The sequence below is a fragment of the Eriocheir sinensis genome, chromosome 45 (genome assembly GCF_024679095.1).
Source record: "Eriocheir sinensis breed Jianghai 21 chromosome 45, ASM2467909v1, whole genome shotgun sequence".
NCBI lineage: Eukaryota > Metazoa > Arthropoda > Malacostraca > Decapoda > Varunidae > Eriocheir > Eriocheir sinensis.
The window spans coordinates 4,408,918-4,422,216 of NC_066553.1; the positions used below are offsets into that span (position 1 = coordinate 4,408,918).

The window sequence follows — 13,299 nt, forward strand, 5'->3', positions numbered from 1 at the left end:
CTCAAACCCTAAATGTCGCACTCAGACCACGGGAACTCCGAGGTCGTATGATCGAATGGGCCGAGGTATTATGCTTAACCGCCGCAGACAAGGTGATGACTTAAGCTTTACGAAGGGGAGGGAACTCTAGGGCAAGAATAACATAACTAACTTAATTAATGATTGCGCCGACACGATGCCCTAAGAGTGAGAGGCAACGCGAGGTGTGAATCCTGCCCACCCTCGGCCCAAAAAAGGAGTGTCTCATTACCTGCAGGCACACAATCCCCATGCTTGAATTTGCTTTGTTCTCCTGACCAGCCGAGGGATAGTCACGTATGTGTGTGTGTGTGTGTGTGAGAGAGAGAGAGAGGATGGTAAATATTAAAACTTTATGATGTATTAATAATTATAATGTGTTAAATCTCAATAATCAATTCAAATTATATAAAAAATGCCTCATTGTTATGCATTAATCATGATGGTAGTGGTGGTGATGATGAAGTTTGCAGTAGCAGTAGTAGCAATAGTAGTAGTAGTAGTAGTAGTAGTAGTAGTAGTAGTAGTAGTATAGTAGAAGTAGTAGGAGGAGGAGGAAAATAAGAAGAAAACGGTATTAGTATGAAAGCACATCAATTTACCTGTGAAGAATGAATTACTAACATTATTGACTCTCTCTCTCTCTCTCTCTCTCTCTCTCTCTCTCTCTCTCTCTCTCTCTCTCTCTCTCTCTCTCCAGGAAAATTGCACCATTGCCACGAAATTTCAACACGAGATCATATAATTACGGTGAATTAAACTATATAATGCCAGCCATAACAGACAGAGGTAAACAGTAGGAGTAGTTAGACAGAATTAAGCAGTAGTTTAGTAGTAGTAGTAGTAGTAGTAGTAGTAGTAGTAGTAGTAGTAGTAGTAGTACATAAGAACATAAGAACGCAGGAGTCTGCAAGAGGCCGGTAGGCCTGTACGAGGCAGCTCCTTTGACCCTAAGCTCCCGTGTATCTAACCCCACCTAATATCGCTGTCCATGAATTTATCTAGTCTATTTTTGAATGTGACAATTGTATTGGCACTCACCACATGACTGCTAAGCCTATTCCACTCATCCACCACCCTGTTAGTAAACCAATTTTTGCCTATGTCCCTGTTGAATCTGAATTTATCCAGTTTAAACCCGTTACTTCGTGTCCTACCCGGTTCTCTTACCAACAAAACCTTATGAATGTCTCCCTTATTAAAGCCCTTCATCCATTTATAAACCTCGATCATGTCTCCACGCACCCTTCGCCTTTCTAGAGAATGCAAGTTTAACTGTTTGAGTCTTTCCTCGTATGGCAAGTTTCTCAACCCCTGAATCATCTTAGTCATCCTCCTCTGCACCGATTCTAACATTTTGATATCCATTCTATAGTAGGGTGACCAGAACTGAACCGCATAGTCAAGATGAGGTCTAACTAATGCTAAATATAGTTTGAGGAAGACTTCGGGGCTTCTGTTGCTTACGCTCCTGAAATAAATCCCAGTACCCTATTAGCTCGATTTCTAGCTTGAATGCATTGTGCCCTTGGACGGAGATCAGAGCTCACTAAGACCCCTAAATCCCTCTCGCACCCAGACCTACTTATGAGAGTGTCATTTAAGCAATAGTTATGTGAGGGGTTGTTCCTACCTACACTCAGAATACTGCACTTCCCTACATTAAACTCCATCTGCCATTTATCCGCCCAGTCATATAATCTGTTGAGTTCACCTTGGAGAATACTAGCGTCCTGATCCAACTCAATTACTCTACCGATCTTGGTATCATCTGCAAATTTACTAACATCACTACTAATTCCTGTGTCTAAGTCATTGATATAAATAATAAACAAAAGTGGACCTAATACCGAACCTTGTGGGACCCCACTCGTAACACATCCCCAGTCAGATCTTTTACCATTGATTTGCACTCTTTGCTTCCTCTTGCTAAGCCACGCCTTGACCCAGTTCAAAACTTTACCCTCTACTCCGTGAGCCTGTAATTTAAGCAACAGTCGTAGTAGTAGTAGTTGTTGTTGTTGTTGTTGTTGTAAGGATTCGTGAATACAGATATTAAGACCAAATTGGAAGCGAGGAGTATAGGAACAGATGATGAGAAAATTAAGAATACAGTATAGAGAAATTAAATCTAGAGAAGAGGTAGATCTCGCCTTCGTTACGTGAACATTAGGCAAAGGTGTATTTTCATATTTTGAGGTTGCAGAGAAGACAGTGAAAGATGTTAGACCTGCCTCCCCGGATCGTAACGTAAATAGCTGTTGTTGTAATTGATAATCTATTTAAGTCACTATTTCTTGTCAGCGGCCATGTGTGTCGGCTATTACAATGACAACAATAACAAAAACAGCAACATTTTTTTTTGTCTGGCACACATGCATGTAGCCTTCTTATCTTTCATCTTTCGATATGATTTGTTTGGTTCTTTGTTGTTACATTTATATAGTGATTAAAATATAGAGAGGCTGGGTCAAGACTTATAATCTACGGCAGTAGGATAGGATTGTACACAAACGGTCAGGGTAATTTGGTGCAACTGACTGCATGGCATGCTTACCGTCTCCACTCTGACATCGTCTGTGATTAATGTACACACACACACACACACACACACACACACATATATATATATATATATATATATATATATAGAGAGAGAGAGAGAGAGAGAGAGAGAGAGAGAGAGAGAGAGAGAGAGAGAGAGAGAGAGAGAGAGAGAGAGAGAGAGAGAGAGAGAGAGAGAGAGAGAGATATGAATAGATAGAGAGAAAAGGAAAGAGAACACACACACACAAACACACACACATACACACACAACAGTACAACACACACTCCTCGTAACACCCACCCTTGCACTCTTCACTGGGAGGGCGTGGCCTGCACGCAGCCACACTGGGTGATGCACTAATTCCTGCCGCCGCCGCCAGCCTCTTATCGCGGTCTACCCGTGTCTAAGACGCATTACAATTAATATATAAGGCACTCTTTCTACCGTAGGTGACATTGGTGTCTTGCGAACACCATCGCTTCTCACATCAACTATTTCTAAAGGTCAAAGAGGGGATCAATCTGGTTTTCATGTGTTTTTTTAAGGTTCATGGCACAGAAGAAGGGTCAAAGTACCACCAGGGTCATAAAACTACCCCTGGAAAGGCCTACAGCTCCTAAGAAAGCCTTGTCAAATATGTGAACTTGGGCGAGGAAATGTTTTAAAATACGACTCTAATTTATTAAGCCCCGACGCGTCTGAGATTGTGGGCAGGATTACGTACGGGATCGACATGCTCCTCCCTTTTCCTTTGTTGTTTACTTGCAACAATAAACTATCAATCAGTCACTGATGTTGCTTCTGCTTGCGCAAGTTTTAACATCCTTTGCTTTGCCTTAATTTGCTAAGAATCATGACTTGCCGCTGGTAATTTTTTTTCTGTTTTACAACAAAGGAGACAAAGAGTTGATTTGCGCTCATCCAGCCCCTACTCCTACCTTCTCGTCACCCAAGCTCTCTCTCTCTCTCTCTCTCTCTCTCTCTCTCTCTCTCTCTCTCTCTGTAGTGTTCATCTCCCCACGCAGCATCCATTACGATATATCTTAATTCCTTTTCTGTCAACCATTACATTCATTGCACATCCCATCTCAGTCAAAATTACCCACATCATTCCTAATAGTATCTCTGTTAGGATATACTTCTTACATTCTAATACTACATGTTCCACTGTTTCATCTTCTCCCATGTCAGGCACACTCACACATAATTCTGTCTCTCCGCAGAAGGACAGTATTACAACTAACCAAACTAATTAGCATGGAACTCCAGTCTATTATCTTTATTTTATGGGTATGCGCTACATTCCACCACCCTTATATTCCACAGATACACCTTTCATGCTAATCTTGTATCCTTACTTTCCATCTTGATCGCTTTCATGCATCTTTCCTCACCCATTTCTCGTTTATAAATCAGCATATGACCTCGATCTCTTGTCCCTCAATCGCCGGATAAGAATTAAGAAGCGTTGAGAGGTAGCTATAGGTGGCCTGTAGGTATAGGACCACAGAGTTATATAGGTACTATATTATATATAGTATATAACTCTGTGGGTAGGACCGTGTGAAGGTAACGTGCGACAATCATAATTTCCACTCACATATAGAATATACTGATAATTAAATTTTAGATGACAAGTTTAATTGAATAACGTCATTTGTGTGAATGGGAGGGAGGAAGGGGAGAGGAGGAGGATATAGCTTTTCTTAGGCAGAAACCGAGTACGACAATCATTTAACGTTGATTTATTCCTCCCACTCGTATGTAGAATAGAGAGTTTTAGATGATAACTTTGATTGAATACCATCATTAAGGGTGGGGGGGGAAGGATAGCGTTTAAGAGCAGAAAACGATAAATACAATGCTCTGAGTACGATAATGTGGCAAGTCGGATTGGCGGGCGGATGGCGAGGAACCCAAACAGTGACGTGTCCCGCGCCGCGCCACCCACGACGTGCTGCTGAGTTGCTATTTCCTTGATAACGGAACAACCACCCGCAGAAGGCACGGCAGAGAGTAATCAAGGTATACGAGGATCAGGCTGGTGTAGTGTTAAGCCGCGGAGACGTGTAATAGTCCTGTCCGAGGCCTGCCGGGTGGTGACGTGCCGGTGTGGGTTTGACAGGAGTGGTGTTGGCAGAGGTCACACAGGGGAGAGGACACCCGGGTCACATCTCTTGTCACTCCGGCGGTTATTTAGCAGACTTAAGCGTTCTGCCCTAGCCTGCAAGGTAGTGATAGCGAAGAGAGGGGCCTCAAACCTCATCGACGGTAAATGGTATGACATGGTGGGTTTGACAGGAGTGGTGTTGGCAGAGGTCATACAGGGTAGAGGACACCGGGTCACATCTCTAGTCACTCCGGTGGTTATTTAGCAGACTTAAGCGTTCTGCCCTAGCCTGCAAGGTAGTGTTATCAACAGTAAACGGTAAATGGTATGACATGGTGGGTTTGACAGTTGTGGTGTTGGCAGAGGTCACACAGGATAGAGGTCACCGGGTCACATCTCTAGTCACTCCGGCGGTTATTTAGTTGACTTAAGCGTTCTGCCCTAGCCTGCAAGGTAGTGATAGCGGAGAGGGGCCTCAAACCTCATCAACGGTAAATGGTATGACATGGTGGGTTTGACAGTTGTGGTGTTGGCAGAGGTCACACCGGGGAAAGGACACCAGGTAGATATCTATAATTACTCTGGCTGTTATTTGTGGTTTATGTCAGACACACTATGGATTTCAGGATACTAATTTCTCCCTGGATGATTTTTCCAATGAAGATCCTTGTCAGAGTAAAACGGTAATTGTCTAGTTTTACACCCGTCACACTGCGGCGTTGGGTAAATGTGTAGTTTAGCTCTGTCACATCATACCATATTCACCTTCATATGGTTAAAGGGCATGTATTTTTGCTCTTTAACTATTGTATGAAGGCATATTTGGTATTTAAAGGTGGCACAGCTGAAGTACACATTTACCTGGAGTTTGACACATTTTTCTGACATACTGTTGTACCATTCATCTTTCTTCATAACCTTTCACTATGGATATGGCTAAATGGGGGTTGAGAGGATACAAAGATTCCCCTTCCCTGTTAGGAGATTTTAGGTCTGGGTAGATTATAATAAAGGGGGGTTAAAAGGGGTTGAAGCTCCACCCTTGAGGAGTGGACACTATGGTACAAGTGGATTTTGGCAAGTCTTTACAGTCAGGTCACTATTTATTTTGAAAGGAATGTTAGGGTGCCAAGACACATTCAATTTGCAGTGACATGAAAGGTAATGGACAGTTTATTCACAGGGTGCCATTCAGCTGTTGACCCCCACATTAATAAGCTAAAGAGGAAGAGGAAGGAGAGATCTGAGCTGTTCCTGACCCCAGCACCACAAATATGGCACGGATACCCGACACTCTCTGCCTGTTTGACGTGGACGGCACACTCACGCTGCCTCGAAAGGTGAGTATCAAGATGCCTCTAGAACAGTTTTGGAATAATCTTTTGGAATTTTTTATCACTTAGATTTAGGGAGCTGTAATTTGGGGGCTTTCTTTTCCCTCATTGCTCTTTGTTTACCTTTGCTTCCTCAGATGTAAAAGAAAAAAAAAATAAGAAAAAACTTGCATTGAGGATAAGGGTAAGGTTGGTTTTTCCTTCCTCAGAATGCTGCAGTATAAATATGTTTGCCGTCCTAAATAAAAACATTAGTAAATCAATCTATTAGGCAGTCAGTTAATTTCATTCAGCTCCTTGATCACTACCCATATATAAATACCCAGCTTCACTATATGTTCCTGCTGTTTTTTGTACATTTCGTCTCCCCATTCTTTACCGTACAGTGCCCTGAAGCCGTCTATCCTTATGTAATCTTAATGTTTCTTTAGGTATGGGGTTGGCTTCTCCTACCTGGTAATGTTTCAATATTGATATGTTTCCTATTTGTACACACCATTCCAATAAGCACTTACATCAGGAAAAATTCTACTTGGGAAAACTAAATGTAAATATAAAAGATTTAATATACTAAAGAAAGAGAGACTGATCAACATTTTTTAGTTTTATACTGTTTTGTTTTTATATTGAATTTATGATGAAAGCTTAAATGTTGTAAAAAAAGATTAATGAACATTTTTTTAGTTTTACCATAGTAGATTTTATTTTTGTTTCTCAGTCCAATTTTCTATGTTAGTTTTTCCCCAGTGATATGAGTACTAGTTGGAATTGGCAAACATCCCCAAACTACCATGGATGAGATGATGCCAGTATTGTAGAGAAAGTGCTTGTTGGTTTTATCTTCTCAATCTCCTTCCAGAAAATTGAGCCCCACATGTCAGAGTTTATGTACAAGATGAAGGAGAAGGTGACGATTGGCCTGGTTGGCGGCTCGGATTTGACCAAGATAGCAGAGCAGATGGGCGGCTTGGAGGGTGAGGCTGCAGTGGAAAGGGTGGTGGCTGGAAGTGTCTGAAAGATGCACAAACTGGCCTCCTTCATGTTATTAGGATTTGGCATGAAGTTGCATTTGTGTTGGCTGTAATTGTAGCCTTCACACTAGTTGATGTTGACAGTGAAAAGAATAAGACTGAAGCATAGAAATGATAGGTAGGAAAAGAAGGAGGGAGGGAGAAAATAAAGGGATGGAAGGCTATTTTCTTTATACAGTCACTGAGCAGAGTATTTGATTAGTTTATTTTTTATTCTAGTCTTCATGCAGTTTGCAGTGACTGATTTTATATTTGATACATCATTGACAGCTCAGAAGTTGGCCAGTTTCTGTTTCTCAGATTTCTAAGCATAGTTAAAAGGAGACATTGGGAATGATGTTCAACAGTTGTCATTCTAGATATGTAATTTTTATTTTTTGCCTCTATTTTCTCATTTTTTATCATCACTCATTGTTAACAGTTGAAGTGTTGAGATAAAAATCTTGGCCATGATCTTGTGAGAATTGTGCAATAATATGTATCTTTATCTTTCAGCACTCATGAAGTTTGAATATGTGTTTGCTGAGAATGGTTTGGTGGCTTACAAGAATGGTCAACTTCTCAAGAAAGAGGTAAGGCTTTTTTTCAGTTTTCAGGTGCAGTATGTTAGGGTTACCTTCATGAGGGTGAAGGGTTGGATCTGCTCCCATGCAAATTTAATATTCTCATTAAAAGGAACAGTTGGAATTATTTGTTTTATGGCCTCTTAAAGTGCCCCAACTAATTTATATTTAGAGATTTTGCATCACTGAGGAAGTAATGCCAAATTTATGCTAAATCATTATATCTAACACATATTTTTAGTCTCATTTGGAGCTGTCAACATCCTGACAAGGGGTAACAGTGATATTTTTGTTTAGTTGTCTTTTTGATAATTCTCTTCCTAAAAGCCTTACTTTTAATTCCTTTCCCCACATGTTCTTCCACTCACTTTGTTTATTCACTCTTCCGTTCCCTTACAGAGCATCCAAAGCCACATGGGGGAGGAGAAGCTACAGACATTCATCAACTTTGCCCTGCGGTACATGTCGTCCCTGACGCTGCCTGTCAAGCGTGGCACCTTCATAGAATTCAGGAACGGCCTGATCAACGTGTGTCCCGTGGGCCGCAGCTGCTCACAGGAGGAGCGGGACCAGTTTGGGGAATATGACAAGGTATGGCGAAGGTTTTTGTTTGGACTTAGCGCTTAGGTTGGCATGTGTGAATGTGGAGAGCTGCCATTTTTTTCCTCACCAGCATTTATGGTATCAGCACCTTGCTACTATTACATCCTCAGTCTCTTTCTACCTGCTTCAAGCATAGTGTATAATGTCTCCCTTGAAATGTCTGGACCCTGATTTAATAAGTTTTCTGGATCTTGGTCTTCGTATGTGATAAATTTTAGTAAATAATAATATCTTACTTACTTATGTGAAAGGAAAGAAATTAATCTATCAATAGTTCTGTTTAGGATTGGCAGTGTTGCTTTGTGATGAATAACAGTATGCTTAATTGCTTTTAGAATAACTGTCATATCCAACATTCAGTATTTCAAATAGGATCAGTGGATTTATGATAACATTACTTTGTCAAAATAGGTACAATGAAGTGTCCTTTGCCGGCACTGGAACGTTGGATATCCCCACCATGGACAGCACAGCCCTGAGTACCTGTTTGTTCATTTCAGGTTCATCATGTCAGGGAGAAGTTTGTGAAAGCCTTGGAAGCAGAGTTTCCTGACTCAGGCTTGGTGTTTTCCATTGGTGAGTTGGAGGCTTATCTCAGCATTTTGTATCAGTTTTGTGTATTACCTATGGGAAATAAGTATTTGGTGACTGTCATTTGTAGCTGTATTTTCTCATCATTATGCTTCTGTGATGTAGTGGTCAGCACCCCTGGCTATGAATATGGTCCTGGGTTAGATCCCAGCTGGAGCAGTCAGCATACAACTTACCCAGCTGTTCATCCTCCCCTTTGGGCTGGTTAAAAAATGAGTACCTTGGAAACCTGGGAAAGGTAAACTGTGGTAACTTGGATGTCACACTGGCTGTCTCAAAGTAATGGTTTCTTGTCATCCACAGGCTCAAAGGTCAAAAATGATGCAGATGATTGTCGACACACATTCAGTGTAGCATATACCTCCAACCTATACTTTACTCTTTTTCGTATGGGGACTACAGTGACAGTAACCCAGGCCCAATATAACATACAAAAGGAAACCCTCGAAGACAAAGTGAATACTGATTTGAGAAGTTGCCATGGTAGTCATCCTATTAGAACCTCCACAAAATTTTGAGCCCCAGTGTCCCCACAACTTTTAATCCTTCTCTGTTTCTTATCTAGTGTCGATATATTACTTCTTATTGTTAAAATGGGGCACAAGGTCAAAGTACCAGACAAGTATGTATTTGTAGCTTTAGTCTTAAGCTGCATTTTACTATTTAGTATTCATATGCTTTGTAGTAGGAAGTCAGTATGAGGCAAAGTGAACAAAAAAGTATCTGATATGTTGCTTTAGTAAAATAAGAGGTGAAGCAATTATTCATTGGAGGATAAAGGGCAAGAACTAAACCAAAAATATTTAAAAATGCTTACAATATGCAACTCCTACAATGAATAATGTTTGTGTCTGTGAAAAGTAGTTATGAGAGAAATTGCTTTAGTTGTGTCGTATGTTTGTGTGTATGTCTGTGTTGTGTGTTCTTTGATGACCTGAACTGATGACTTTCCTTATGCTATGACTACATGTCTCACTGTTGTTGTATTCTATGACCTGAAATGATCAGTGTTAATGACCCCCATTGTGCTGTGGTTGAGTGTGTGTTATGAGTCTTGATGGCCTGAACTAATGATGTCTAAATTGGTGTGGGTGAGGCTGACATTGTTTATATCTTCATCCCCAGGTGGCCAGATCAGCTTTGATGTGTTCCCCAAGGGCTGGGACAAGACATTCTGTTTACGATATGTCGAAAACGACTTCAAGGTGAGTAGCAAGTATTTCATGTGTCAGTAGAAATGTAGGTTTACTGTATCTGCTACTAACATGTGTAGTGTTGTAGTGTAGTTCAAATGGAAAAGATCAAATAATGGATCTTTTTTGTTGATATATGTGTATGTAGTTGGGTTCTTCATCCTTATGTAGTGTATTTAATCATAGTAAAACCTTCTCAGCCAAACAACCCTCTGCATTACATTCTATTATCAAGGTCCAATCCATCTCTAATTCACACAACACTACATTGTAAAAGTAAATCATTTGGGTCCAGGGAACTACCAATTGTGATTTTGATTGATGTACTGTTGTGCTGGTCCAAGAAGACCACTGACCACTAAGTTCTTTGTTGAGTTTGAAGGACATCTCTGAGACACCCCATGGCCTGTAACACATAAAGAAAGAAATAGTAACACAAGAATAGAGGAGCATAAGGAGTCTACAGGAGGTTCCTTGACCCACACAATGCAGCTCCTCTAAAGCCAGGGAGAGGGACTGGAAGCAGATAAAGGGATAGAGCTATATTCTAGATTTCTTTATACAGCCATTCTCAAAACAGTTTCCCATTATCAAGCCTCTATGCCATGCTTATTACCAAGCCTCCCTGCCATGCTTATTACCAAGCCTCCCTGCCATGCTTATTACCAAGCCTCCCTGCCATGCTTATTACCAAGCTAACCTACCATCTGTGTTAGCATAATTATTACCAAGCCAACCTGCAATGCTTATTACCAAACAATGCTGCCATGCTTATTACCAAGCCTCCCTGCCATGGTTATTACCAAGCTAACCTGCCATCTGTTTTACCATTTCCATGGCATGCTTATTACCAAGCCAACTTGCAATGCTTATTAGCAAACCTTGCTGCCATGGTTATTACCAAGCCATCCTGCCATGCTTATTACCATCTCTCTGATCTTATTACTAGTAGCACAGAGCAGTGACTCACTTCTAGAAACAAAATACAGGCTGCTGCAAAACACAGTAACAAAGGGCACTGCTGAATGTGGCAGGAACTTTCCAAGAGTGTTCATTTTAATAACATGAAAACAATAATGAAAACAAATAAGGTCAACTCATAGCTTCACTCTTGGCAGTGTAGGAGAACTTGACACTTTCTTTTGTACTGCAGACGATTCACTTCTTTGGGGACAAGACAGACAAGGGTGGCAATGACCACGAGATATACGAGGACTCGCGCACCGTGGGGCACAAGGTCACCTCCCCGGACGACACCAAAGTGCAGCTGCAGAAGGTGTTGGGGGTGGAATGCTAGCTGGGTCCTACCACTGTGACTAGCAGCTCTTTGTCTTGGCATCGGTGGGGCCGGGGAGCATTGTGGTGCCTTGGAACACTTATTATTAGCTGGTGTCTGAGTGCCTTTGTCATCTTTGTCAAAGTAATAATTTTCAACAGAGCTGGGCATTTTGTTTCCCCCATCAAGGATGCAAGGATTGGTAAGGTCTGTTATCCTCAGGACATCAGTATGAACATTATATCTAAGGAATGCCATGCTGTTTTCACTACTTACTATGTTCAGAGCACTGTTATTATCTAACAAGGCTCATTGTTTTGTTTTATCTTAAACAAGGCAAGTGTTGGTCAGGTCTGTCTGCCATCACACCAGCACATTGGGTGAAGCACTATGGGTAATGTCCTAACTTTCCCAGCACATATTCAGTACCCCTGTGTAAGGCTCATGACCACAGATGCTGCCTCATATGTGTGTTGGACACCACATGACAGTGTGGCTCATGACTCATTGGATCAAAAAGGTCTTGGCAGGCAACAACGGAGGCACCATGTGTTCTGAGAAAGTGTGTGCGCGTGTGTGTGGGTGCGTGTGTGTGCATGCTTGTGAACACGTTCACTCGCCACCACCAGCCCCACCCACCTGCCTCCCTTTCTTAAGGTTTATTCTCTCCCTCAGTTCTTTCATTTCTCACCTTCATCCTCCTACAGAAAGTATTATTTTCATCTTAATTGTTTTGTATTTATGCAGTATTTTGATTTTCTAAGTTGTAGAGTATTTTCACATCATTGTTTTATTTATTGTTATATATGGTATATCTACTTATAATTTATTTTTTGAAGTTGATTGATTAAATGAGTTTTCTTCATTGTTTACTGTAGTGTCATTCTCCACTGGCATGGTAGTCATTTCTAAAGATAGTCTTTCAGTAGAAGTCCTATTGTTTGGTTTCTCAAGAATGTAGTCCTATTAATTTGATTTGAAATGATTTATAATTTTAGAATTTGCTATGCTATATATATTATACCAATGTGCAGCTCTAGAATTTCTGAGAGGTGAGTGGTTTCATTTTGTTATATGCACAGGTGAAGTTGTGTGTTGACAGAGCTGTGAGTTGCTGTATCATGCTGGTGTCTTTTGTGGATGAGTCACATTGCAGTGGATACATGACTTTTTTTTTATTTTTCTAAGTTCAGCCCATAGCACTGGTAGGCTTTCTTCAATGGGGCCAGGTGGTCAGCCCTCAGCCTATTAATATTGCAGGGAACTATATTTATGGTAGTGCCACATCTGGTTGGCTCATGCTGGCCCCTCTCTATCCTGTCATTGTTAGTAGCATGACTCAGACTTTCTGCACACCTGGCAGACAGTATAAATCACTTGATACACATGATTCATCAATCTTCTAATAATCACAAGAAATAGACTCCCTAGAAAACCCATGTGTGTGCACCATATAAGTAGACATTGAAGGCAGCGTATTGTATCATGCTAAGATGAGGGTGCACTTAGGATAGCTGTTCTAAGTGCTCTAAGTGTCTTCATATCTTCAGCATAAACAGTAGGCTGGTTGTCATGTCTTCTCTTAAGGTGTGAAGGTGTGGAGTTTCTAGGCAGATTTTCTATTATCTGTACATTGTGGAGATTTTTATGTCTCCTTGATACATTGAGTTGTGACTAGTGTGCACATCCTCCTAAATATTGTCTGTACATTGATACTACTTAACCCGGTAGCAGCGCCGGGCCAAATTTGTGGCTTTACCGTGTAGCAGCGACGGGCCAAATCTGTGGCTTCACCGTGTAGCAGCGACGGGCCAAATTTGTGCCATGATATAAACACCCCAAAAATAGATGATACATAAACTGATCACAAATGCTTTGATATATATTATGAAATGGTTTGTGTGAGGGGTGATTTTTTCTCACTTTTCTCGCTTAGAGGGACCATTAAGAAACATGATCCCTGCTGCTACCAGGTTAAATGAGGCAGCCAGAGGAGGAGAAGGGACATAAGGGACAAAGCTATTTTTTTCTA

General features: G+C 41.1%; 1 protein-coding gene across 3 annotated transcripts; it reads left to right on the plus strand.

Moving 5' to 3' along the window:
- Positions 1-4,439: 4,439 nt before the first annotated feature.
- LOC126980899 (uncharacterized) lies at positions 4,440-12,137 on the plus strand. 3 transcript variants are annotated; one of them, XM_050831276.1, is made up of 9 exons: positions 4,657-4,797; positions 5,130-5,174; positions 5,860-6,016; positions 6,870-6,984; positions 7,537-7,613; positions 8,004-8,195; positions 8,708-8,783; positions 9,924-10,003; positions 11,145-12,137. In XM_050831276.1, the coding sequence occupies exons 3-9, from the start codon at positions 5,951-5,953 to the stop codon at positions 11,286-11,288; spliced, it is 750 nt and encodes a 249-aa protein (XP_050687233.1). In that variant the 5' UTR covers positions 4,657-4,797; positions 5,130-5,174; positions 5,860-5,950; the 3' UTR covers positions 11,289-12,137. The 3 variants fall into 3 exon arrangements, with proteins under 3 accessions (XP_050687232.1, XP_050687233.1, XP_050687234.1); XM_050831275.1 differs by lacking the exons at positions 4,657-4,797; positions 5,130-5,174 and adding an exon at positions 4,440-4,591; XM_050831277.1 differs by lacking the exons at positions 4,657-4,797; positions 5,130-5,174 and adding an exon at positions 4,821-4,844.
- The last annotated feature ends 1,162 nt before the right edge of the window (positions 12,138-13,299 follow it).